Below are 27,353 nucleotides of genomic sequence, written 5' to 3'. Positions count from 1 at the left end.
GGCGCGTCAGATCGCTCCACGTTCGAAAGGCCCTTAACTCCGTCTATGCTCCATGCCCCCGCCCCCCCCCCCCCCCCCTCCCCCGGAGAGGGCGGGGTCTATGCTCCATGCCCCGCCTCCCCCAGAGAGGGCGGGGCTTATCAGGCAGAGTGGAGGACATTGATTGGACAACAGCACTAAGAGGCATGCATGTTCACACTCCTACAACGTTGTTCTACAGTGTGTGTGTGTGTGTGTGTGTGTGTGTGTGTGTGCGTCTGTGTGTGTGTGTGTGTGTGTGTGTGTGTGTGTGTGTGTGTGTGTGTGCGTCTGTGTGTGTGTGTGTGTGTGTGTGTGTGTGTGTGTGTGTGTGTGTGTGTGTGTGCGTGCGGATGTGTGAGTGTGTGAGAAATTGTGTACAAGTCTTTTCAAGTTTGCGTCCATAGCAGTCTCTCTCTCTTCCGTCTGTGCCGAGGGGGGGGGGGGGGGGGGGGGTCAGACTCGAGGGCTGTATCGGGGGTCCCGTGGCACCTCGGTGAAGGACTTCAGCTCGTAGGGGATCCCCGTGTCCACCTCGATGGACTTGCGCGAGAACAGCAGGCGGATGTCGTTGTGAAGGTAGATCTTCCCCGATTTGGAGCTCTGGAATCTGAGGAGGACGAACAGAACAGGGAACCCGTTTATCCAGAACACCAACAGAACAGGGAACCCCTTTATCCAGAACACCAACAGAACAGGGAACCCGTTCATCCAGAACACTAACAGAACAGGGAACCCGTTTATCCAGAACACCAACAGAACAGGGAACCCGTTTATCCAGAACACCAACAGAACAGGGAACCCGTTTATCCAGAACACCAACAGAACAGGGAACCCGTTTATCCAGAACACTAACAGAACAGGGAACCCGTTTATCCAGAACACCAACAGAACAGGGAACCCGTTTATCCAGAACACCAACAGAACAGGGAACCCGTTCATCCAGAACACCAACAGAACAGGGAACCCGTTTATCCAGAACACCAACAGAACAGGGAACCCGTTTATCCAGAACACTAACAGAACAGGGAACCCGTTTATCCAGAACACTAACAGAACAGGGAACCCGTTTATCCAGAACACTAACAGAACAGGGAACCCGTTTATCCAGAACACTAACAGAACAGGGAACCCGTTTATCCAGAACACTAACAGAACAGGGAACCCGTTCATCCAGAACACTAACAGAACAGGGAACCCGTTTATCCAGAACACTAACAGAACAGGGAACCCGTTTATCCAGAACACCAACAGAACAGGGAACCCGTTTATCCAGAACACTAACAGAACAGGGAACCCGTTCATCCAGAACACTAACAGAACAGGGAACCCGTTTATCCAGAACACTAACAGAACAGGGAACCCGTTTATCCAGAACACCAACAGAACAGGGAACCCGTTTATCCAGAACACCAACAGAACAGGGAACCCGTTCATCCAGAACACTAACAGAACAGGGAACCCGTTCATCCAGAACACCAACAGAACAGGGAACCCGTTTATCCAGAACACTAACAGAACAGGGAACCCGTTTATCCAGAACACCAACAGAACAGGGAACCCGTTCATCCAGAACACTAACAGAACAGGGAACCCGTTTATCCAGAACACCAACAGAACAGGGAACCCGTTTATCCAGAACACCAACAGAACAGGGAACCCGTTCATCCAGAACACCAACAGAACAGGGAACCCGTTTATCCAGAACACCAACAGAACAGGGAACCCGTTTATCCAGAACACTAACAGAACAGGGAACCCGTTTATCCAGAACACTAACAGAACAGGGAACCCGTTTATCCAGAACACCAACAGAACAGGGAACCCGTTTATCCAGAACACCAACTGAACAGGGAACCCGTTTATCCAGAACACTAACAGAACAGGGAACCCGTTTATCCAGAACACTAACAGAACAGGGAACCCGTTCATCCAGAACACTAACAGAACAGGGAACCCGTTTATCCAGAACACTAACAGAACAGGGAACCCGTTTATCCAGAACACTAACAGAACAGGGAACCCGTTTATCCAGAACACCAACAGAACAGGGAACCCGTTTATCCAGAACACTAACAGAACAGGGAACCCGTTTATCCAGAACACTAACAGAACAGGGAACCCGTTTATCCAGAACACCAACAGAACAGGGAACCCGTTTATCCAGAACACCAACTGAACAGGGAACCCGTTTATCCAGAACACTAACAGAACAGGGAACCCGTTTATCCAGAACACTAACAGAACAGGGAACCCGTTCATCCAGAACACTAACAGAACAGGGAACCCGTTTATCCAGAACACTAACAGAACAGGGAACCCGTTTATCCAGAACACTAACAGAACAGGGAACCCGTTTATCCAGAACACTAACAGAACAGGGAACCCGTTTATCCAGAACACCAACAGAACAGGGAACCCGTTTATCCAGAACACCAACAGAACAGGGAACCCGTTCATCCAGAACACTAACAGAACAGGGAACCCGTTCATCCAGAACACCAACAGAACAGGGAACCCGTTTATCCAGAACACTAACAGAACAGGGAACCCGTTTATCCAGAACACTAACAGAACAGGGAACCCGTTTATCCAGAACACCAACAGAACAGGGAACCCGTTCATCCAGAACACTAACAGAACAGGGAACCCGTTTATCCAGAACACTAACAGAACAGGGAACCCGTTTATCCAGAACACCAACAGAACAGGGAACCCGTTTATCCAGAACACTAACAGAACAGGGAACCCGTTTATCCAGAACACCAACAGAACAGGGAACCCGTTTATCCAGAACACTAACAGAACAGGGAACCCGTTTATCCAGAACACCAACAGAACAGGGAACCCGTTTATCCAGAACACTAACAGAACAGGGAACCCGTTTATCCAGAACACCAACAGAACAGGGAACCCGTTTATCCAGAACACTAACAGAACAGGGAACCCGTTTATCCAGAACACCAACAGAACAGGGAACCCGTTTATCCAGAACACTAACAGAACAGGGAACCCGTTTATCCAGAACACCAACAGAACAGGGAACCCGTTTATCCAGAACACCAACAGAACAGGGAACCCGTTTATCCAGAACACCAACAGAACAGGGAACCCGTTTATCCAGAACACCAACAGAACAGGGAACCCGTTTATCCAGAACACCAACAGAACAGGGAACCCGTTTATCCAGAACACTAACAGCGGCCCGGCCGTGACCGTTTTACACCCTTAACCCATGTTGTTATAATTTAGCTATTGAAAAAACAGCAGACCTACGAGCTTTCAGCCAAGCTTTCATCCAATCAGGATAGAGAACCAAAAACGAAACCTAAGGTTTTTTGACCCCCAGGGGTTAACTGGGGACAGGGAGGAACTCCTTATATGGTCAGCACACTCTATAGTAGAGAGGATTATCACAACAAAACAAAAAAATAAGTGATATTTGAATTAAGTGAAATCACTGAATATACCTTTAGGTTCTGTATTTATTATAAACACTAGAGCGGTCGGGAACGATGCAAGTTGAAATGCATGTCATGCCCCGCCCCAGGCTGTGTCCCTTCTATGCCCATATATGGAGTTTATTTTTCCTACCTGAGGTGGATCAGGTAGCAGAGGATCCTCTTCCTGTCCTTGCCGGCCACTCCCCCTGCCGCGGAGGCCGCCTCCCCCTTGGCCTCGGGCCCCTCCCCCTTGTCACCAGGCCCCTCCCCCTTGTGGTCGGGCCCCTCCCCCTCCTCCACAGGCACCAGGAAGAGGCGTTGCCTGAGGAAGGTCATGTGACTGACGGGCATGTCCCCGAAGTTGTAGGTAACCAGAAACATCTTCACCACCGTTTTGTTTGGGTTGAATAAGGTCTGTGCACGCACACACGCACACACACGCACACACACACATGCACACACACACACACACACACACACACACACACACACACACACACACACACACACACACACACAGTGTCTCAGTAAACTATAGGGTCATAGAATGCAGAGAGACAGTAAACTATAGGATCATAGAATGTAGAGAGACAGTAAACTATAGGATCATAGAATGCAGAGAGACAGTAAACTATAGGATCATAGAATGCAGAGAGACAGTAAACTATAGGATCATAGAATGCAGAGAGACAGTAAACTATAGGATCATAGAATGCAGAGAGACAGTGTAGCGTCTCAGTAAACTATAGGATCATAGAATGCAGAGAGACAGTAAACTATAGGATCATAGAATGCAGAGAGACAGTAAACTATAGGACCACAGAATGCAGAGAGACAGTAAACTATAGGATCATAGAATGCAGAGAGACAGTAAACTATAGGATCATAGAATGCAGAGAGACAGTGTAGCGTCTCAGTAAACTATAGGATCATAGAATGCAGAGAGACAGTAAACTATAGGATCATAGAATGCAGAGAGACAGTAAACTATAGGATCATAGAATGCAGAGAGACAGTAAACTATAGGACCACAGAATGCAGAGAGACAGTAAACTATAGGATCATAGAATGCAGAGAGACAGTAAACTATAGGATCATAGAATGCAGAGAGACAGTAAACTATAGGACCACAGAATGCAGAGAGACAGTAAACTATAGGATCACAGAATGCAGAGAGACAGTAAACTATAGGATCATAGAATGCAGAGAGACAGTAAACTATAGGATCATAGAATGCAGAGAGACAGTAAACTATAGGATCATAGAATGCAGAGAGACAGTAAACTATAGGACCACAGAATGCAGAGAGACAGTAAACTATAGGATCATAGAATGCAGAGAGACAGTAAACTATAGGATCATAGAATGCAGAGAGACAGTAAACTATAGGACCACAGAATGCAGAGAGACAGTAAACTATAGGATCATAGAATGCAGAGAGACAGTAAACTATAGGACCATAGAATGCAGAGAGACAGTAAACTATAGGATCATAGAATGCAGAGAGACAGTAAACTATAGGATAATAGAATGCAGAGAGACAGTAAACTATAGGATCATAGAATGCAGAGAGACAGTAAACTATAGGATCATAGAATGCAGAGAGACAGTAAACTATAGGATCATAGAATGCAGAGAGACAGTGTAGCGTCTCAGTAAACTATAGGATCATAGAATGCAGAGATAAATAGCATTCTGTACAACCCTTTTCATATCAAGGCTCATATTTATTGGGTATCTGTTTTATTATTCATCTGAGCCACGGAACAACCGTTTGACGACATTTAGCCTCTCAGACCCATTTGAGCCACGGAACCACCATTTAGCTTCTCAAATCCCAAACTAAAGAATATTTTGATGTTGTTAGATAAGATTTTGTCCACAATTTCATGCCGTTGGAAAATGTTGATCAAAAATCACAATTCTTCTACATTCTCTAATTGTGTCGACTTCTTGTAAGTAACGCAGATGTTTAACAATAATTTAACTCTTGAGAGCTTTTAAAATGAAACTTCGCTACCAACTCTCCATCATTTACCCATGGGGACCATCTGGAACCCCCTCAAGGACCACTGGTGGTCCCCGGACCACTGGTTGAGAACCACTGAACTATAGGATAGCTAGCAGGTCGTTAAGGGCGCGTTCGGAAATGCGCCCTGAACGCACTGCTGTTCTCTCTTGTCGTTCATTTATTCTGCTGGGGTCTTCCACTGAGCGACCCTACCCTGAAGCTGGGGTTGTCCACTGAGCGACCCTAACCCTGAAGCTGGGGTCGTCCACTGAGCGACCCTACCCTGAAGCTGGGGCCGTCCACTGAGCGACCCTACCCTGAAGCTGTGGTCGTCCACTGAGCGACCCTAACCCTGAAGCTGGGGTTGTCCACTGAGCGACCCTAACCCTGAAGCTGGGGTCGTCCACTGAGCGACCCTACCCTGAAGCTGGGGTCATCCACTGAGAGACCCTACCCTGAAGCTGGGGCCGTCCACTGAGCGACCCTACCCTGAAGCTGTGGTCGTCCACTGAGCGACCCTAACCCTGAAGCTGGGGTTGTCCACTGAGAGACCCTAACCCTGAAGCTGGGGTCGTCCACTGAGAGACCCTACCCTGAAGCTGGGGTCGTCCACTGAGCGACCCTACCCTGAAGCTGGGGTCGTCCACTGAGCGACCCTACCCTGAAGCTGGGGCCGTCCACTGAGCGACCCTACCCTGAAGCTGGGGTCGTCCACTGAGCGACCCTACCCTGAAGCTGGGGTCGTCCACTGAGCGACCCTACCCTGAAGCTGGGGTCGTCCACTGAGCGACCCTAACCCTGAAGCTGGGGTCGTCCACTGAGAGACCCTACCCTGAAGCTGGGGTCGTCCACTGAGCGACCCTAACCCTGAAGCTGGGGTCGTCCACCGAGAGACCCTACCCTGAAGCTGGGGTCGTCCACTGAGAGACCCTACCCTGAAGCTGGGGTCATCCACTGAGCGACCCTACCCTGAAGCTGGGGTTGTCCGGTGTTGAATCGGTGTGAATGCGTCACAGCTGTGGTCGTTCGTAAATAAGGCACACTGAACGCACTCTGTGACGTCACCGCCCACCACACTCAACAAACTGACCACATTCCCGGTGCGCATTTCCGAACGCGCCCCAATAGGCGAGTGCACTGAGCACACTGAGCAATGCAAACCAATAAGGCGAGTGCACTGAGCACACTGAGCAATGCAAACCAATAAGGCGAGTGCACTGAGCACACTGAGCAATGCAAACCAATAGGCGAGTGTGCTCTCGGTGCGCACTTCCAAACGCACCCATATCTCACAACGGGTAAGGGCTAGTGAAATAAATGAAAGTAAGAACCAAGTGAAAAAGGGTTCAGATCTCACCACTTGAATGGTCCCTGCTTTGGGTACACTGTACCCTTTCTTTCCAAGAGTGTCCAGGGAGATTACCCCCTGTAGAAAACACACGCACGCACGCACACAAACACGCACGCACACGCACACACACACACGCACACACACACACACGCACACACACACACACACACACACACACACACACACACACACACACACACACACACACACACACGATTTTTTTAATCATGTATTTGTGTCCACATAAGACACAATATTCACAAGGTGCTGTACAGAATGCAATCAGCAAACACCCACTCGTCCTTCACGGGTACGAGTAACAGTGTCTCTTTCCTGTTATAGCGCCACCATGAGGCTGATATGAAAGTGGCATTTCGTCCTCTGCATATAGTGGGAATGTGCGTGCTGAGTTTCACATGCATTTCATTTCATATGATTTGAGAACAACATTTGACTGAGGGACTGCCATTGGATTTCTTTGAAGTTTGAATGTCATGTCATATGAATGTCATCATGTCATATGAAAGCAGGGAATCATAGCTTCAAATTGACATATTGGTTGTTCAGTTTGACCCACCGGTTTTGGAGATATGGCTTATAGAGTAATGTCTTGTAGAGAAACAGCGAGTTGAGAAAACAGACTTGAAAAGTTCACTTCTGTGGTCTCTAACATTACACCTACTGTAGCTACATGTTTAAGCATTTATTTCATATTTGCATGTCTTCTGTGGACTCTATAACATTACACCTAGCTACATGTTTAAGCATTTATTTAATATTTACATGTCTTCTGTGGTCTCCAACATTACACCTAACTACATGTTTAAGCATTTAATTAATATTTTGCATGTCTTCTGTGGACTCGAACATTACACCTAACTACATGTTTATGTATTTATTTCATATTTACATGTCTTCTGAACATTACACCTATAGCTACATGTTTAAGCATATTTACATGTCTTCTGTGGTCTCTAACATTACACCTAGCTACATGTTTAAGCATTTATTTCATATTGACATGTCTTCTGTGGACTCTAACATTACACCTATAGCTACATGTTTAAGCATTTATTTCATATTTACATGTCTTCTGTGGTCTCTAACATTACACCTATAGCTACAAGTTTAAGCATTCATTTCATATTTACATGTCTTCTGTGGACTCTAACATTACACCTATAGCTACATGTTTAAGCATTTATTTCATATTTACATGTCTTCTGAACATTACACCTATAGCTACATGTTTAAGCATGTTTACATGTCTTCTGAGGACTCTAACATTACACCTAGCTACATGTTTAAGCATTTATTTCATATTTACATGTCTTCTGTGGACTCGAACATTACACCTATAGCTACATGTTTAACCCTCTAGCACCCAGAGTTGCTTTTTAGCAACACATTTAATTTAATTAATTACTAAATTATTATAATTTTTTTCTGTTCATTTTTCACCTAAACGTCATCAGTGATGTTCATTGCAATGCCATTTCAATGCCATTGGTCATGATATTTGTATATAAACACCCCCCACAGAGGCTGAAATTCACACAAATAAAAAATGTCTGGACTCTGTGTGATTTTGAACATTTTTTAAGACTTTTGACCTTTACCCTAATTAAAAGTAGGTAAAATAATTGTAATATATGTTTTTTTGTGATCATTAGAATGTCTAGAACATGTTTTATTCATTATTGTGAAAGATATCCCCAAAAAGGAAATTATTAATTTGTGCTGCTAGTGCAGCAGGGTTGGGGCCCGGGGGCCACATAAGGGCCCCAACCTTCACTTAATGCGGCCCGCAGGTTAATATCTGAATACCGATTTATTATTGGTCACAAATCCAAACATGACTCTCTTTAATTACTTCAGTCGACAATAGTAGCTGAATGACTAGCATTAAAATGTTATTGTCATTTTGTCATTTTGTGATTTGTATTTAGTTCATAAAGTTAACATAACTATAATTAAAGGCATTTGAACATTAAATGAACAGGAATCCAGTTAAAAAAATAATCACAAAAGCAATTTCAGGATTTCAATTCAAATAAACAGCAAATTAAAAAAAGCTGATCTACAAGCTCCAAACGCGTCGCAGTGCGACGCGTTTTGAGCTTGTAGATCAGCTATTTATTTATTCATTTTTTGCTACGACAGTAACACGCAACGAAGCGTCCCTCTTCCATCGTCGAAGTAAATAGCACAGGGCAGGGTGCAGTGACGCGGACTCACCAGGAAGGGCGAGGGGGCGCTGTGCTCAGAGAGGTGGTAGTAGGTGACGCCCACAGGAAGTGTGGCGTGCTGCGGGCAGTAGGAGCCGCTGGCGCCGATCTCCGCCGTGAAGCCGTCCACGCGGCCCGACGGAGAGAAACGACCCTTCAGCATCGACTCCTGGTGGTACGGGGGGACATTACAGTAGGTTTGATACGGGGGGACATTACAGTAGGTTTGATACGGGGGGACATTACAGTAGGTTTGATACGGGGGGACATTACAGTAGGTTTGATACGGGGGGACATTACAGTAGGTTTGATACGGGGGGACATTACAGTAGGTTTGATTGCGAACGCAGTGAGCACTAACTATGAGACCTAGCAGATCATGTCTGTCTGTGTGTGTGTGTGTGTGTGTGTGTGTGTCTGTGTGACACCACCTGCCCGCCACCAGAGGGCGCAGCTGTATCACACACAAAAAAAACACACACACACACACACACACACACACACACACACACACACACACACACACACCTTAACTTAAAAAAACTTAACTTAAAAAAGAACTTAACTTAAAAAAAACTTAACTTAAAAAGAAATAACTCAAAAAATCTTAAAAAAACCCAAATATGTACGAGCTGCGTTGGCTTCCCGCGTTTGCGCGTCTTACTTGTATCCTACTGTAAATGTCTCTGTGTGCGTGTCATAGACTGTAAAAAATATGCATGGACAAAGCGTTCCGCGGGTCTAACATGTACGTAAAATTAAGCCAGTCAGTCCTTGAATTGTACGTCGCCATCTTTCTAGATCCGTTTTGGCCGAGCTGGCCCATTGGCTGGCCCAGACAACGAGGCGGGACTTCCCCCCCCCCCCTTCTTCTCCGTTGGTTTTTATTTTGACTCGAGTGGGTGGGGGATCCCGTTCATAGACTGTAACGGTAGCCACGCCCCTCAGAACATACGCGACTTTGTGGTCATTTTTTTTATAAATGGGACCATAATTTTCCAAAAAGAATATTATGACATTAGAAATGAGACTTTAAACTAGTGACTGGAAGCAGAAAGTATTCATGACCATGTTTATTAAGGTAATACAGTCTAGGTGAAGTTGGGCCCAAATACATGGACTTCTATGGGGCTATGGGTTTTTATGGGTCCAATGACAGCGCCACAACAGGCCATTATATGAACTTTCAGGAAATCCCGATTTCCTTATTGGCTTCACAGACTATCTGTCTGACTGCCCCCCTGGTGCGTGTATACGTGTGTGTGTGTGTGTGTGTGTGTGTGTGTGTGTGTGTGTGTGTGTGTGTGTGTGTGTGTGTGTGTGTGTGTGTGTGTGTGTACGTGTGTGTGTGTGTGTGTGCGGTTGTAATGCACGTAACTCGAGAACCGTTGGCCCCGCCGACTTCACATTCGACACACGCGGTCCACACCCCCGCAGGGAGGGCAGTGCCCGGTGTCGAGTCGGTCGGTCGGACCCACGGTTCTCCAGAACCACCACAAAAGGCTCTGCTCAGGCTCTGCCATGCAGTGGGGCTAATGAGGCCAACTCCTTTCACCTGGGCAATTTCCAGCCTCTGCCTCAGCCAATCAGTGGGCCGAATTGATTGCCAAAGTACACTTTTCAGTTTGCAGTCTACACACACACACACACACACACACACACACACACAGATATCTCCATGTGGGACACCGGCTGACAGTTGAAACGGGTGCCATGACATTGACTGCGACGCGACTGCGACGTACCTCAAAGTTCCCCAGCAGCGAGCGGCTGAAGGAGCGCGGAGCGGGCCGGCAGGACTCGCTGTGTCTGCCACTGCGTAGCTGTCGACTGGAGAGAGACAGGAGACAGTTAGAGAGACAGGGGACAGTTAGAGAGACAGGGGGCAGTTAGAGGACAGTTAGAGGGACAGGGGACAGTTAGAGGGACAGGGGACAGTTAGAGGACAGTTAGAGGACAGTTAGAGGGACAGTTAGAGGGACAGTTAGAGGGACAGTTAGAGGGACAGTTAGAGAGACAGGGGACAGTTAGAGGACAGTTAGAGGGACAGTTAGAGGGACAGTTAGAGGACATTTAGAGGGACAGTTAGAGGACAGTTAGAGGGACAGTTAGAGGGACAGTTAGAGGGACAGTTAGAGGACAGTTAGAGGGACAGTTAGAGGGACAGTTAGAGAGACAGGGGACAGTTAGAGAGACAGGGGACAGTTAGAGGGACAGTTAGAGGACAGTTAGAGGGACAGTTAGAGAGACAGGGGACAGTTAGAGAGACAGGGGACAGTTAGAGAGACAGGGGACAGTTAGAGGGACAGTTAGAGGGACAGTTAGAGGACAGTTAGAGGGACAGGGGACAGTTAGAGGGACAGTTAGAGGGACAGTTAGAGGGACAGTTAGAGGACAGTTAGAGGGACAGGGGACAGTTAGAGGGACAGTTAGAGGGACAGTTAGAGGATAGTTAGAGGGACAGGGGACAGTTAGAGGGACAGTTAGAGGGACAGTTAGAGGACAGTTAGAGGGACAGTTAGAGGGACAGTTAGAGGACAGTTAGAGGGACAGGGGACAGTTAGAGGGACAGTTAGAGGACAGTTAGAGGGACAGGGGACAGTTAGAGGGACAGGGGACAGTTAGAGGGACAGTTAGAGGGACAGTTAGAGGACAGTTAGAGGGACAGGGGACAGTTAGAGGGACAGTTAGAGGACAGTTAGAGGGACAGGGGACAGTTAGAGGGACAGTTAGAGGACAGTTAGAGGAACAGGGGACAGTTAGAGGGACAGTTAGAGGACAGTTAGAGGGACAGGGGACAGTTAGAGGACAGTTAGAGGGACAGGGGACAGTTAGAGGGACAGTTAGAGGACAGTTAGAGGGACAGGGGACAGTTAGAGGGACAGTTAGAGGACAGTTAGAGGGACAGGGGACAGTTAGAGACAGTTAGAGGACAGTTAGAGGGACAGGGGACAGTTAGAGGACAGTTAGAGGGACAGGGGACAGTTAGAGGGACAGTTAGAGGGACAGTTAGAGGACAGTTAGACAGATAATTCTGGGGGTCCAAAACGTGAAAAAGGTTGAGCACCAGCTGACATAGAAACATAGTTTTTCATAAAACTCTCTAAAAGAGATAAAGTGTCTGTGGCGTTCTCTAACCTCTTCAGTCGCAGCGCACGATTCAACCTCCGGGCGGAGCGTGAGCTCTCTGCAGCGGCACCCTGCAGGTCAAAGGTCAAAGAATGAAACGTTACGACCACACTGTTATTGATCAGGCTTATCGAGCGTCCCAGTCCCGCCCCCTTTCATGACGACGCCAGGCCCGCCCCCTTTCATGACGACGCCAGGCCCAGTCCCGCCCCCTTTCATGACGACGCCAGGCCAAGCCCCGCCCCCCTTTCATGACAACACCAGGCCCGCCCCCTTTCATGAAGACGCCAGGACCAGTCCCGCCCCCTTTCATGACAACGCCAGGCCCAGTCCCGCCCCCTTTCATGACGACGCCAGGCCTAGTCCCGCCCCCTTTCATGAAGACGCCAGGCCCAGTCCCGCCCCTTTTCCCTTCAGCGTGGATGATTACATTTATTTATTGATCACCTCTTGTCTTGATTGTTTAAACATGACATCATGGACCGCTATCCTCCATAAGAGGCTTGATAAGCCCAAAGCTTATTGATACTGGGTACTGGATAAGCCCAAAGCTTATCGATACCGGGTACTGGATAAGCCCAAAGCTTATCGATACTGGGTACTGGATAAGCCCAAAGCTTATCGATACTGGGTACTGGATAAGCCCAAAGCTTATCGATACTGGGTACTGGATAAGCCCAAAGCTTATCGATACCGGGTACTGGATAAATCCAAAGCTTATCGATACCCGGTACTGGATAAGCCCAAAGCTCATATCCCCTAACCCCTAACACAGTCTGGAGCAACGGAAAGAGCTGTCATGAGTCAGCGACTGGAGACTAAAGTACTTACTGAGACTAAACTACTTACTGGAGACTAAAGTACTTACTGAGACTAAAGTACTTACTGAGACTAAAGTACTTACTGAGACTAAAGTACTTACTGGAGACTAAAGTACTTACTGAGACTAAAGTACTTACTGGCTGCCGAGAGCTGAATGGCAACATAGCGACACTGTTGCCCATGTCCTGGGGGCCGCCGGCCGCGGGGGTCACCCACTCCCCCTCCCCCCCCTGGTGGCGAGCTAACGGCGGCGGGCTACGTAGCCCGAGCGTCGTGGCGGGAACATGGCGGCCAGCGAAGGCCACCGACACCCCTCTCTCCTCCTCGTCCTCCTCCCCCCCCCTGGCTGGCACCACCACCACCGCCCCCTCCCCCTCCCCCCGACGCGGGGGAGGGGCTCTACGTCAGCTGGGGGCGGGGGGGCTCCGCGTCACTCCCACCCCTCCCCCCACGGAGGAGGAGGAATACATCCTGATTGGTTAAGTTTGTTTTGTTTATTATAGTTCCGACTCCGCTCCGCTCCTCCTCCGGGCCTGGGTTTATTATAGCTCCGACTCCGCTCCGCTCCTCCTCCGGGCCTGGGTTTATTATAGCTCCGACTCCGCTCCGCTCCTCCTCCGGGCCTGGGTTTATTATAGTTCCGACTCCGCTCCTCCTCCGGGCCTGGGTTTATTATAGCTCCGACTCCGCTCCGCTCCTCCTCCAGGCCTGGGTTTATTATAGTTCCGACTCCGCTCCGCTCCTCCTCCGGGCCTGGGTTTATTATAGTTCCGTCTCCTCCGGGCCTGGGTTTATTATAGTTCCGTCTCCTCCGGGCCTGGGTTTATTATAGCTCTGACTCCGCTCCGCTCCTCTTCCGGGCCTGGGTTTATTATAGTTCCGTCTCCTCCGGGCCTGGTGGTGTTTTTTTCCTGCCTTTTTCCGTCCGGATAAAAAAAAGTAAGTCCTGTCCGTCGGGCTGGGTTGCCCACCCCCCCTCTCTCTCTCTACCTGTCTATCTGTGTGTGTGTGTGTCTCTCTACCGTGCTCTGGAGACCCCGTGTTTCCCCCCCCCCCACCGTGTGACACCCCCCCCCCCCCCCTCCCTTCATAGAAACTCACTTGTAAAAAAAAAGAAATTGAGAAAAAAAAAGAAGAAAAAAAAGTGGTTCTGGAACTGGAAGCCAACGGACTACTCAGAGACCAGAATGAGCCATGTGTGTGTGTGTGTGTGTGTGTGTGTGTGTGTGTGTGTGTGCGCGTGTGTGTGTGTGTGTGCGTGTGTGTCATGGAGGGGGTCAGAACAATGACAGTCTCTTCAATAGGTTTCATTCTGGAGCTACTCTGCCTGTTCCAGTATGGCGTGATGATAGCCCCCCAACCCTACCGTTGCTCCAGACTGTATGACGGAGGCATTTATATTTTACTCGTGATCAGAGCTTCCGTTGCTCCAGACTGTATGACGGAGGCATTTATATTTTACTCGTGATCAGAGCTTCCGTTGCTCCAGACTGTATGACGGAAGCATTTATATTTTACTCGTGATCAGAGCTTCCGTTGCTCCAGACTGTACAACGGAGGCATTTATATTTTACTCGTGATCAGAGCTTCCGTTGCTCCAGACTGTACGACGGAAGCATTTATATTTTACTCGTGATCAGAGCTTCCGTTGCTCCAGACTGTACGACGGAGGCATTTATATTTTACTCATGATCAGAGCTTCCGTTGCTCCAGACTGTATGACGGAAGCATTTATATATATATATATTTTTTTCACTGTTTTGTTTATTCAAGATTCAGGGTATACAGTAAATCAAATGACAGTATATGTGACACCCATATGAAACATATAAAAGATAACAAAATGTTGTGAGTCCATACACAAAATATTGTGGTAGCATAAAAAAAAATAAGAAAAAAAAATAAAAAGTTGCATAGTCCTATGCTAACATGGAAGCGACACTAATACAAACCACATAACCTGAATCAAGTTTTGAAACAAAAACAAGACAAACGTACGACAAGACAAGACAAGACAACATGGCATGGTCATTGGTCACCCAAAACATAATGGACGTGGCAGTGCATCCACACATGGCTCCTAATAATAAATATACTGAACAACCCAGCTGCGTCGGGAATCTACAGTAGCATGCTCAGATCCAGGATTAAACTCATTAAATCTGGAATTGCTTGGAACTGCAAGTTATTTACTAGTGCGAGGAAGGGGCCCCATGTGTCCTCACATTTAGATACAGAGCCTCTCAGGGTACATCTAATTTCTTCTAATTTAATAAAGTGGAGTACATCTCTAGTCCAGTGAAGATGGGTTGGGGGAGCAGAGGACTTCCATTTCATCAGAATCAGACGCCTAGCTAAGAGAGTGGTAAAGGCCACCAAGTGAGCTTTGTATTTTGACAGGAATAGATCAGGGGGAGAGATTCCGAAAATAGCCGTCATTACATTTGGTTCAAATGGTACCCCAACACTACTCGACATAGTGTCAAAGATCTTAGTCCAATAATACCTACGTAAAGAAGGGCATGACCAAAACATATGTATATACGTGGCGGGGGGGGCGAACGACACCTATCGGCTTGACTACTGCAATGCACTTTATTCAGGACTGCCTAAGAAAACAACTGACAGATTACAACTTGTCCAAAATGCAGCAGCCAGAGTTTTAACTATAACTAAGATGAGAGAACATATTACTCCAGTTTTGGCATCACTGCACTGGCTTCCGGTTGTTTTTAGGATTGATTTTAAAATTATTTTACTTGTCTATAAAGCTCTCAATGGTCTCGCACCTTCCTACCTACATGACTGCCTGCCTAAATATGTCCCAAACCGCCCCCTAAGGTCTTCCACTGCTGGCCTGCTCGCTTTGCCAAAACAAATGGCAACTAAAAAATACGGGGAAGCAGCTTTTTGCTTCTACGGGCCGTCGGCATGGAACAAGCTCCCACTGTACCTTCGTCAGGCAGCCTCTGTAGACATTTTTAAAGCTCAGCTCAAGACCCACTTCTACAATTACAACATTGCTTTTAATTGATATTTTATCTTTTATTTTTGTTATTCACTGTATTGCATTACTGCTTGTTTTTAATGTAGTTGCCTTGCTTTTCTTTTATCCTCCATTTTTCTGTAAAGCACTTTGAGCTGCATTTCATGTCATGAAAGGTGCTATACAAATAAAGTTTTATTATTATTATTATTATTATTATTATTATTATCACACAGGGGATCAATATCACCATATATTTTGGATAACCTAACTTTAGTGAAATGCACACGATGGATAATTTTGCATTGGATTAGCCCATGCCTCGCACAAATGGAAGAAGAGTGGACAAGACGTAAAATATCTTCCCAATCATCGTCTGAGATTTCTTCTCCCAAGTCCTCTTCCCACCTGTTCTTAATATTTTCTATTGAAGTAGGCCGCAAAGAGAAAATACAATTGTACATAACCGATATTAGGCCCTTCGTGCTCGACAATGGAGTTAAGAAGGAATCAACCACAGTGGCCTCTGGAAGGTTTGGAAATACAGGGTTAAGGCTACGCACAACACTGCGAATCTGAAGATATCGAAAGAAGTGTTGATTTGAAAGGGAATATTTCCCAGACAGCTGTTGAAAGGAGGCAAATACTTTGTCAATATACAGATCACTGAGCTTTGTAATACCAAGTGATGACCATAAAGAGAAGGCATTATCACTCAAAGATGGATGGAATAAAGGGTTTGCTGTTATTGGGGCAAGGAAGGACTGAGCTTGTAGACCAAAGTGGCGCCTGAATTGATTCCAAATTTTCAGTGTGGATTTGACAATAACATTCTTAGAATAAGGGGTAAGAGAAAAACGAATAGGGGTATGAATAAGAGCAGTTAACGAGGCAGGCCTTACTGAGGAAGATTCCATCTCAATCCATGTTGGACGTAAAGGTGGAAGCATTTATATTTTACTCATGATCAGAGCTTCCGTTGCTCCAGACTGTACGACGGAGGCATTTATATTTTACTCGTGATCAGAGCTTCCGTTGCTCCAGACTGTACGACGGGAGCATTTATATTTTACTCATGATCAGAGCTTCCGTTGCTCCAGACTGTACGACGGAGGCATTTATATTTTACTCATGATCAGAGCTTCCGTTGCTCCAGACTGTACGACGGAAGCATTTATATTTTACTCATGATCAGAGCTTCCGTTGCTCCAGACTGTACGACAGAAGCATTTATATTTTACTCGTGATCAGAGCTTCCGTTGCTCCAGACTGTACGACGGAGGCATTTATATTTTACTCATGATCAGAGCTTCCGTTGCTCCAGACTGTACGACGGAAGCATTTATATTTTACTCATGATCAGAGCTTCCGTTGCTCCAGACTGTACGACAGAAGCATTTATATTTTACTCGTGATCAGAGCTTCCGTTGCTCCAGACTGTACGACGGAGGCATTTATATTTAACTCGTGATCAGAGCTTCCGTTGCTCCAGACTGTATGACGGAGGCATTTATATTTTACTCGTGATCAGAGCTTCCGTTGCTCCAGACTGTATGACGGAAGCATTTATATTTTACTCGTGATCAGAGCTTCCGTTGCTCCAGACTGTATGACGGAGGCATTTATATTTTACTCGTGATCAGAGCTTCCGTTGCTCCAGACTGTATGACGGAGGCATTTATATTTTACTCGTGATCAGAGCTTCCGTTGCTCCAGACTGTATGACGGAGGCATTTATATTTTACTCGTGATCAGAGCTTCCGTTGCTCCAGACTGTATGACGGAGGCATTTATATTTTACTCGTGATCAGAGCTTCCGTTGCTCCAGACTGTACGACGGAGGCATTTATATTTAACTCGTGATCAGAGCTTCCGTTGCTCCAGACTGTATCACTGGCTAAGAGTCTTTAGAAGGTGGTCGTGCTGATCGGACTAATCACTAATCACTAGCGCGCTACGAGCTTGTAGGTCTGCTAAAAAATAAATAAATCGAAGAACGACTGACATAGAAACAAGAGCTTTTTCAGAAAACTGTCATTTTCAAACAGACATTTTTATAATCTGATCTCAGGTCAGAATGGGTGAAGTGGTGTCAGTGTGTACGTGTGTACGTGTGTGCGTGTGTGCGTGTGTGTGTGTGCGTGTGTACGTGTGTGCGTGCGTGCGTGCGTGCGTGCGTTCGTGCGTGTGCGGGCGTGTGTGTGTGTGCGTGCGTGCGTGCCGTGCGCTAACCTTGGAGCTCCGGTGGTCTCGTTGCAGCAGCGCCGCAGGGAGCAGGTGGTTCCAGTAGGGGGCGGCCTTGGCGTCGGTGCTGCGGCCCACTCCCAGCCCCCCCCCCCCCGCGGCGGCGGCGGTGGTGGTTGGGGCGGGGGGGGTCCGGGGGGGGGAGGAGGAGGAGGAGCCTCGGCTCCTCTTGGAGGTGGACGGACCCTCGTCCTCTGAACACGAGTCGCCGCCGGCCCCCGGTGGCGGGGGGGGGCGGGGGGCCGTCGCACGGCAGCAGCAGCAGCCTCCTCTTGGCCGCGGTGGCGCATGGGGGGGGGCTTCCCCCGGGGCGGGGGGGCGGGGCGTGTCGGGGTGTGGACGGGGGGGACCGCGCGGCGCTGCTGCGCTCGGGCGGGGAGGACTCGAGACCCCCGGCCTGCCACCGCGAGGCCCCGCCGGGCTCCGAGTGGTGCGGCGGGGAGGAGAAGGGTCCGCCGCCCCCCGGTGGACTTCTGCTGGGACTGCCCCCCGGACCCCCCCCTCCACCGGGCGGGGAGAAGGGGGGTCCTCCCCCCAGTGGGCTTCTGGTGGGACTGGTCCAAGGACCCCCCCCTCCACAGGGCGGGGAGAAGAGTCCGCCCCCCAGGGGGCTTCTGCTGGGACTGCCCCCCGGACCCCCCCCACCACCGGGCGGGGAGAAGGGGGGTCCTCCCCCCGGTGGGCTTCTGGAGGGACTGGCCGCGGGGGAGCCTGGAGTAGGGGGGGGGGGGGGGTGGGGGGGGGGAGATGGGTCACAATTTACGACATTTAACAAATTGACAACCATTTAATTTCAAACACCACCATCCATCTAGTTCGCAGATCAGCTATTATTGGGAAAGAGACAGCAGTCCAAGTACAGAGTGGACTCAGGTCCTGTTTACTAGCACAGAGAGCTGTTTACTAGCACAGAGAGCTGTTTACTAGCACAGAGAGCTGTTTACTAGCACTTAACACATGACGAAGTTCACCATCCTTTCTATTAGTAACACCCAGCGCCCAGGACAAAGTTTTATCCAAAAGACGAAGTTCATTGATATGAAAATCGGTCGCATCGCTTCACAGCCTGGGAGCGCCTGTTGCGCAATACTCGATGTTGCGTAACAGTGGGACGTCATCGAAAATGTCTCCCCCCCCCCCGTTTAGCCGACGACAACGAAAACGTTAATAACTCGCGATCTAAATCATCCCGTCCAATTCTAAGAAAAGACCCTTAGACGTTAGACAGGGCCCCGCTGTCCAGTCGCTAGTCGCGTATTTCTGAAAAAAATCGTGAAAATGTGGTGCAAATCTTTGAACATATTATTTAAAATAACTGCGATTAGACACTATGATAATATGACGTAATGATGTGGCCGTGCCTACCTGTGGGAGGTTCCTACCTGTGGGAGGTGCCTACCTGTGGGAGGTTCCTACCCGGGGGAGGTGCCTACCTGTGGGAGGTGCCTACCCGGGGGAGGTGCCTACCAGGGGGAGGTGCCTACCCGGGGGAGGTGCCTACCTGTGGGAGGTGCCTACCTGTGGGAGGTTCCTACCTGTGGGAGGTGCCTACCTGTGGGAGGTTCCTACCCGGGGGAGGTGCCTACCCGGGGGAGGTGCCTACCTGTGGGAGGTGCCTACCTGTGGGAGGTGCCTACCTGTGGGAGGTTCCTACCCGGGGGAGGTGCCTACCCGGGGGAGGTGCCTACCTGTGGGAGGTTCCTACCTGTGGGAGGTGCCTACCTGTGGGAGGTGCCTACCTGTGGGAGGTTCCTACCTGGGGGAGGTGCCTACCTGTGGTGGGAGGTTCCTACCTGGGGGAGGTGCCTACCTGTGGGAGGTGCCTACCTGTGGGAGGGGCGCAGCCACGGGGGGGCGACTTGGGCGAGAGCGGGCCGGCGAAGACGTCCGGTACGGGCCTGTCGTGGTTGTGCTGGGCGGGCCTCCGGGAAGGGGTGTGGCTCGGCGAGAGGGGCGGAGTCCTGGGGGACAGCCCCCCGCCCCCCCCCTCGGGGGGATCCCAGTGGTACACGCCCCCGGGGGGGCCCGGCCCGCACAGCACCCCGCCCTCTAGCCCCTCGTCGTCCGATTCGGAGTCCTCCAGGTGGGGGCGCTTGTTGTTGTTGTTGTTGTTGTTGTTGTTGCTGTGAGCCGGCGAGGCGGGGGAGGGCTCTCCCAGGCCCCTCTTCACCCCCACCCCTCCCCCCGGGCGGGGGTGGGAGAAGCCCCTCCCCCTCTGTGAGAAGATGGACAGCTGGTAGACCTTCTGCATGCGAAGCTCCTCGCCGCCGAATAAGGGCCTCAGCCCCGCCCCCACGCCGGGCTCCCCGAGAGCACCCCCGGGGCCCCCCAGCCCAGCCCCGGGGCCTCCGGGGTGGGGGTCCGGGGCCCCCTGCGTCGGGGGGGAGGAGGGGGGTGGGAGGAGGAGGTCCCCCTCCCGCACTGGAAGCTCCAGCGCGGCCGGCGCCTCCTTGTGGCCGAGCTCCACGTGGATGTGTCGCATGGTTCTGGTTCTGGTGGTGGTCGCAGCAAAGAGTTCACACTGGTGTGTGTGTGTGTGTGTGTGTGTGTGTGTGTGTGTGCGTGTGTGTGTGTGTGTGTGTGTGTGTGTCTGGTAGGTCCTAGTCCTGAAGTCCTGAAGACTCAGATCCCACAGGAAGTCGTACAGGAAGTCGCTACGCTCCCCGCTGGGAGACGGGAAGATCAGCCTCACAGCGCCTGTGGGAGGGGCAACATGTTAGCGTCATGCTAATGGGAGGGGCAACATGTTAGCGTCATGCTAATGGAAGGGGCAACATGTTAGCGTCATGCTAATGAGAGGGGCAACATGTTAGCGTCATGCTAATCGGAGGGGCAACATGTTATCGTCATGCTAATGGGAGGGCAACATGTTAGCGTCATGCTAATCGGAGGGGCAACATGTTATCGTCATGCTAATGGGAGGGGCAACATGGTAGCGTCATGCTAATGGGGGGGCAACATGTTAGCGTCATGCTAATGGGAGGGGCAACATGTTAGCACCATGCTTCCATTGCTCCAGACTGTACGACAGAAGCATTTATATTTTACTCATGATCAGAGCTTCCGTTGCTCCAGACTGTACGACGGAAGCATTTATATTTGACTCATGATCAGAGCTTCCGTTGCTCCAGACTGTATGACGGAAGCATTTATATTTTACTCATGATTAGAGCTTCCGTTGCTCCAGACTGTACGACGGAAGCATTTATATTTTACTCATGATCAGAGCTTCCATTGCTCTAGACTGTACGACGGAAGCATTTATATTTTACTCATGATCAGAGCTTCCATTGCTCTAGACTGTACGACGGAAGCATTTATATTTTACTCATGATCAGAGCTTCCGTTGCTCCAGACTGTACGACGGAAGCATTTATATTTTACTCATGATTAGAGCTTCCGTTGCTCCAGACTGTACGACGGAAGCATTTATATTTGACTCATGATCAGAGCTTCCGTTGCTCCAGACTGTACGACGGAAGCATTTATATTTGACTCATGATCAGAGCTTCCGTTGCTCCAGACTGTACGACGGAAGCATTTATATTTGACTCATGATCAGAGCTTCCGTTGCTCCAGACTGTACGACGGAAGCATTTATATTGTATTCGTTATCAGAGCTTCCGTTGCTCCAGACTGTACGACGAGAGCATTTATATTTTATTCGTGATCAGAGCTTCCGTTGCTCCAGACTGTACGACGAGAGCATTTATATTTTACTCGTGATCAGAGCTTCCGTTGCTCCAGACTGTACGACGAGAGCATTTATATTTTACTCGTGATCAGAGCTTCCGTTGCTCCACACTGTACGACGAGAGCATTTATATTTTACTCGTGATCAGAGCTTCCGTTGCTCCAGACTGTACGACGGAAGCATTTATATTTGACTCGTGATCAGAGCTTCCGTTGCTCCAGACTGTACGACGGAAGCATTTATATTTGACTCATGATCAGAGCTTCCGTTGCTCCAGACTGTACGACGGAAGCATTTATATTTGACTCATGATCAGAGCTTCCGTTGCTCCAGACTGTACGACGGAAGCATTTATATTTGACTCATGATCAGAGCTTCCATTGCTCCAGACTGTACGACGGAAGCATTTATATTGTATTCGTTATCAGAGCTTCCGTTGCTCCAGACTGTACGACGAGAGCATTTATATTTTACTCGTGATCAGAGCTTCCGTTGCTCCAGACTGTACGACGAGAGCATTTATATTTTACTCGTGATCAGAGCTTCCGTTGCTCCAGACTGTACGACGAGAGCATTTATATTTTACTCATGATCAGAGCTTCCGTTGCTCCAGACTGTACGACGAGAGCATTTATATTTTACTCGTGATCAGAGCTTCCGTTGCTGTAAATGTAAATGTTGTATTGAGACATCACACGTATGTAATTTCACAAAGAATTGTGTATTCAGTGTTTGAGACAGTGCTGCGAATTTATATTTTAGTTTTAGTCATAGTCTTTGGAATGAAACTCCACAGTTGATTTAGTCGACTGAAATGTGTTTTGGCGGGCCTTGATATATTGTAATGGCTGATTTTACACTGAAAATAGCCGATCTACAAGGTCACAACGTGTGTGATATATGGCGTGTACATTTGGGCATTATTAGGAATTATTGGCCCTTCAGAGCGTAAAAGTATCGTACAGATATGATCATTCTCGTACATCTGGCAACACTTGGTGCCTTCTCTTTTTAGTTTCCAAATAACAGTACAGGAAATCTATGGAAAATAAAATACAGGATCAACCTCAAACTAACGGCAGAAGAACCAAACTGCTGATTCTCTATCTTCAATATCCTACTATGAATGCGCCACATCTCTGCGTGCGTACGTACGTACATGTGTGTGTGTTTGTGTGTGCGTGTGCGTGTGCGCGTGTGCGTGTGTGTGTGTGTGTGCGTGTGCGGCTGTAATGCACGTAACTGGAGAACCGTTGGCCCCGCCGACTTCACATTCGACACACGCGGTCCACACCCCGCAGGGAGGGCAGTGCCCGGTGTCGAGTCGGTCGGTCGGACCCACGGTTCTCCAGAACCACCACAAAAGGCTCTGCTCAGGCTCTGCCAAGCAGTGGGCCTAATGAGGTCAACTCCTTTCACCTGGCCCAGGATTATGGGGGAGGAGTCTGACCTGTGTCCTTGCGGTCCAGGTGGGAGGGGCCTGGCGGAGGGGCCTGGCTTCCCGCCACGACATCTGGCTAACCAATTGCAGGACGGCGCCCGTCTCCGCGGCGACCGCCAGACGATGCCGCCAGCATTGCCGACCAATCAGGATGAGAGGAAAACAGGAGACGGCTTCGATTGGCTCCAAACGAGGAAGTATAGGGGATGCAGGAACTATACGACGGAAAGGAAGCAAAATAACAAGACGTTGACCACGAGTATCATTAACCCATTCTGGGCGGGAACCCCTTTTGGTGTTTTAAAGCATTATGTTGTACTTTAGCTATTGAAAAATAGCAGATCTACAAGCTCGTAGATCTGCTATTTTTGTCTTTGAATATATATAGGTATTTCAGAATACTGTTAGGATTTAGAAGACATTTGTATTCCTGGAAGATGCTTCTATGAACTTGCATTCTGTTCCTATAGTTTGATCACTTCTAATGCCCTTTCGTTCTGAAACTACTAATAACAATGAGCTGATCTAAAAGCTCACAACATGTCGCAGCGCGACGTGTTGCGAGCTTGTAGATCAGCTCACCACTCACTTCACACCCGTGTGAAGTGAGTGGTGCAACTCCGTGTGGGGGTGGGGGGCGGAAGCTCGAGACCCAGAGGAACGCAACCATGGTGCCGGCCCGATTCCGGCGAGCCGGCCCGCGTCCCTCTACTGTACTGTACTGTACTGTACTGTACTGTACTGTACTGTACTGTACTGTACTGTACTGTACTGTACTGTACTGTACTGTACTGTACTGTACTGACCCACAGGAACGCAACCATGGTGCCGGCCCGATTCCGGCGGGCCACCCCACGTCCGAAACGCTTGAGAAATGACAGAGTTACCGTGTGGGGGTCCCTCTACTGTACTGTACTGTACTGTACTGTACTGTACTGTACTGTACTGTACTGTACTGTACTGTACTGTACTGTACTGGCACACCCGAAATCACCATGTATACAGTTATGGTATATACAGTTATACAATGTGTGTGTGTGTGTGTTTGTGTGTGTGTTAGGTTGCGCACAGGTGGTGAAAAACAACCATGCTGTTTTCGTGCTCAGACGCACCCAGCCACCCACACACACACACACACACACACACACACACACACACACACACACACACACACACACACAGCTCCGTAAGGGAGTGGTTGCACCACTCAAAAATGGCAAAAAAAAAAATTGGATTTCAAATATAGCAAAAATTGCCGATCTACAAGCTCAAAACTTGCTTTTGAGCTTGTAGATCGGCAATTTTTGCTACAAAATAAATATGCAACGTTGCCCTCTGGAGTGAGTGTGGAACTATAGTGGCCCTCTGGAGTGAGTGTGGAACTATAGTGGCCCTCTGGAGTGAGTGTGGAAATATAGTGGCCCTCTGGAGTGAGTGTGGAACTATAGTGGCCCTCTGGAGTGAGTGTGGAACTATAGTGGCCCTCTGGAGTGAGTGTGGAAATATAGTGGCCCTCTGGAGTGAGTGTGGAACTATAGTGGCCCTCTGGAGTGAGTGTGGAAATATAGTGGCCCTCTGGAGTGAGTGTGGAAATATAGTGGCCCTCTGGAGTGAGTGTGGAACTATAGTGGCCCTCTGGAGTGAGTGTGGAACTATAGTGGCCCTCTGGAGTGAGTGTGGAAATATAGTGGCCCTCTGGAGTGAGTGTGGAACTATAGTGGCCCTCTGGAGTGAGTGTGGAAATATAGTGGCACTCTGGAGTGAGTGTGGAAGAGGGGCGGAGCGTCAGTGAGGTAGTTACAGAGGGGGCGGAGCGTCAGTGAGGTAGTTACCGGGGGGCGGAGCGTCAGTGAGGTAGGAGGCTCCTCAGAGGAAATGCTTCTTCTGCACAGGAAGTGACTCTACTACCCAGGCTCCGTCTGTGATTGGCCGACGGCTGGACACGCCCTCCTTGGTCATCGAGGCGTGGGGTGTGGCATGGCGGTGACATCATGACAGGAGCATTCCACTCACGATCCCTACAGACACACACACACACACACACACACACACCATGTCTCTCATACACACACACACACACACACACACACACACACACACACACACACACACTCACAGCTCAATTAATTGTATCATGCTAACTTGTTGAGTGTTAGCACCATGCTAACTTGTTGAGTGTTGCCATCATGCTAACCTGTTGGGTGTTAGCGTCATGCTAACTTGTTGGGTATTAGCGTCATGCTAACTTGTTGAGTGTTAGCACCATGCTAACTTGTTGAGTGTTAACATTATGCTAACTTGTTGAGTTTTGGCGTAATGCACAGGATTCAAACACCCCAGGAGACCCGATCCGGGTTACGGGACCAACGTAACGCCTGGGAATCGAACCTGCGTGGAAAGCCAACATTTTAACCGCTAGCCAAATGGGAAATTCACCCATAGGCTAGTGGTTGAGATGCTAACTTGTTGAGCGTCATGCTAACTTGTTGAGCGTCATGCTAACTTGTTGAGCGTCATGCTAACTTGTTGAGCGTCATGCTAACTTGTTGAGCGTCATGCTAACTTGTTGAGCGTCATGCTAACTTGTGCAACACTGGGACCACAACCTGGCAACGTTAAGTCACACTGAGACACTGTCATGGCAACCAAGCTAGCATGTTAGCATGATCATGTGTCACATGACCATGTGACAACAGTTCCTTTGTCCTTAAACACAAAGACTGTGAGAGGAAAAGACAGAGACAGAGGCAGTGAGAGAGAGAGACAGAGGCAGTGAGAGAGAGAGAGATTATATGTCCACTGGGAGGAGACCCCGGGGCAGACCAAGGACCAGAGGCCCCGGGATCCCCCAGGAGGAAGTCACTAATGTTGCTCTGGAGAGGGAAGTCTGGAGCTGTTGCACCCGCGACCCGACTACGGTTAAGCGGTTGAAGATGGATGGATGGATCCCTAGGGGGAGGGGGGTGGGGGGGGATAAGGGCCTTTTTCTGCCCTACCCTTAGAGTATATATGAATAGAGACACCCAGAGTTCTCCTCCCATCCACTTGCATTAAGTTGTAGTTCTCCTTCCATCCACTTGCATTAAGTTGTAGTTCTCCTCCCATCCACTTGCATTAAGTTGTAGTTCTCCTCCCATCCACTTGCATTAAGTTGTAGTTCTCCTCCCATCCACTTGCATTAAGTTGTAGTTCTCCTCCCATCCACTTGCATTAAGTTGCTCAAAAGCGCATGAGGCGATTTCACTCCTCCTTTTGTGTAGGAACAGAGTGCATTCTGGGATGGATTGGCCCCCAAACACATGAACGCGCTGCCGTTGACTATCATTGTGCCGTTTGTTGCGCATTCACGTATGAAACATTCGTTTGCGTGTAATGGCCCCAATAATAACATGAACGTGCGCAATGATAGTCAACGGACCAGCGCTGGCTCGAGCTGCAATACCAAATTGGGCCACTATGTCTCTTTCGCCTCAGGGTTTCCTCCGGGTGGCGTCTCTATTCATATGTACTCTAAGGCCCCGCCCCCTCTCCCACTGTTTATATTGTGTTTAGTTTCCAAGATGGCCGCAGCGCCAGGAGGGGGTGGGGTGGAGGTGAGCGGGCCCCCCTCCCCCCTCCCCCCCGTCAAACAAAATGTTTGGTCGAACCATATGGGCTTCCATTGGAAATGGAGCCACCGCCGCCCCCTAGTGGTCCAGCTTGCTCCGTTCACTGCTTTGCATTCATGTGTATAACTTCCGGTGCGAGATCTGGCTCCCATGAGAGTGTCATGGTCACATGGCACAGTCACGTGACCACGACACTTCCTTCTCTAAGCTTCCTTGATGTGTAGTTCAGGAACAACGTGTTCTAAATCTGACACGCGGTCACTGCAGACTGCAATACCACATCTGGCCACCAGGCCACCCTGTCAGACTGCAATACCACATTTGGCAACCAGGCCACCCTGACACCCAGTCAGACTGCAATACCACATCTGACCACCA

The 27,353-nt window shown here is 49.1% G+C and overlaps 1 protein-coding gene across 1 annotated transcript in view; it reads right to left on the bottom strand.

Annotated features, from left to right (window-relative positions):
• Positions 1-219: 219 nt before the first annotated feature.
• atosb (atos homolog b) overlaps positions 220-27,353 on the bottom strand; it is a 27,729-nt gene continuing 595 nt past the window's right edge. Inside the window, 11 exon segments of the mRNA XM_080755261.1 lie at positions 220-628; positions 3,613-3,875; positions 6,830-6,898; positions 9,062-9,220; positions 10,797-10,881; positions 12,190-12,251; positions 18,221-18,513; positions 18,515-18,943; positions 20,060-20,929; positions 23,377-23,582; positions 25,200-25,385. Of these exon segments, the coding sequence (XP_080611387.1) occupies positions 475-628; positions 3,613-3,875; positions 6,830-6,898; positions 9,062-9,220; positions 10,797-10,881; positions 12,190-12,251; positions 18,221-18,513; positions 18,515-18,943; positions 20,060-20,714 (2,169 nt within the window). The 5' untranslated portion in view covers positions 20,715-20,929; positions 23,377-23,582; positions 25,200-25,385 and the 3' untranslated portion in view covers positions 220-474.

Source organism: Protomyctophum bolini (genome assembly GCF_963924005.1).
Source record: "Protomyctophum bolini genome assembly, chromosome: 22".
Taxonomy (NCBI): Eukaryota; Metazoa; Chordata; class Actinopteri; order Myctophiformes; family Myctophidae; genus Protomyctophum; species Protomyctophum bolini.
The sequence above is the reverse complement of the archived record's forward strand: the minus strand, read 5'-3'. Positions and strand labels throughout refer to the sequence as shown.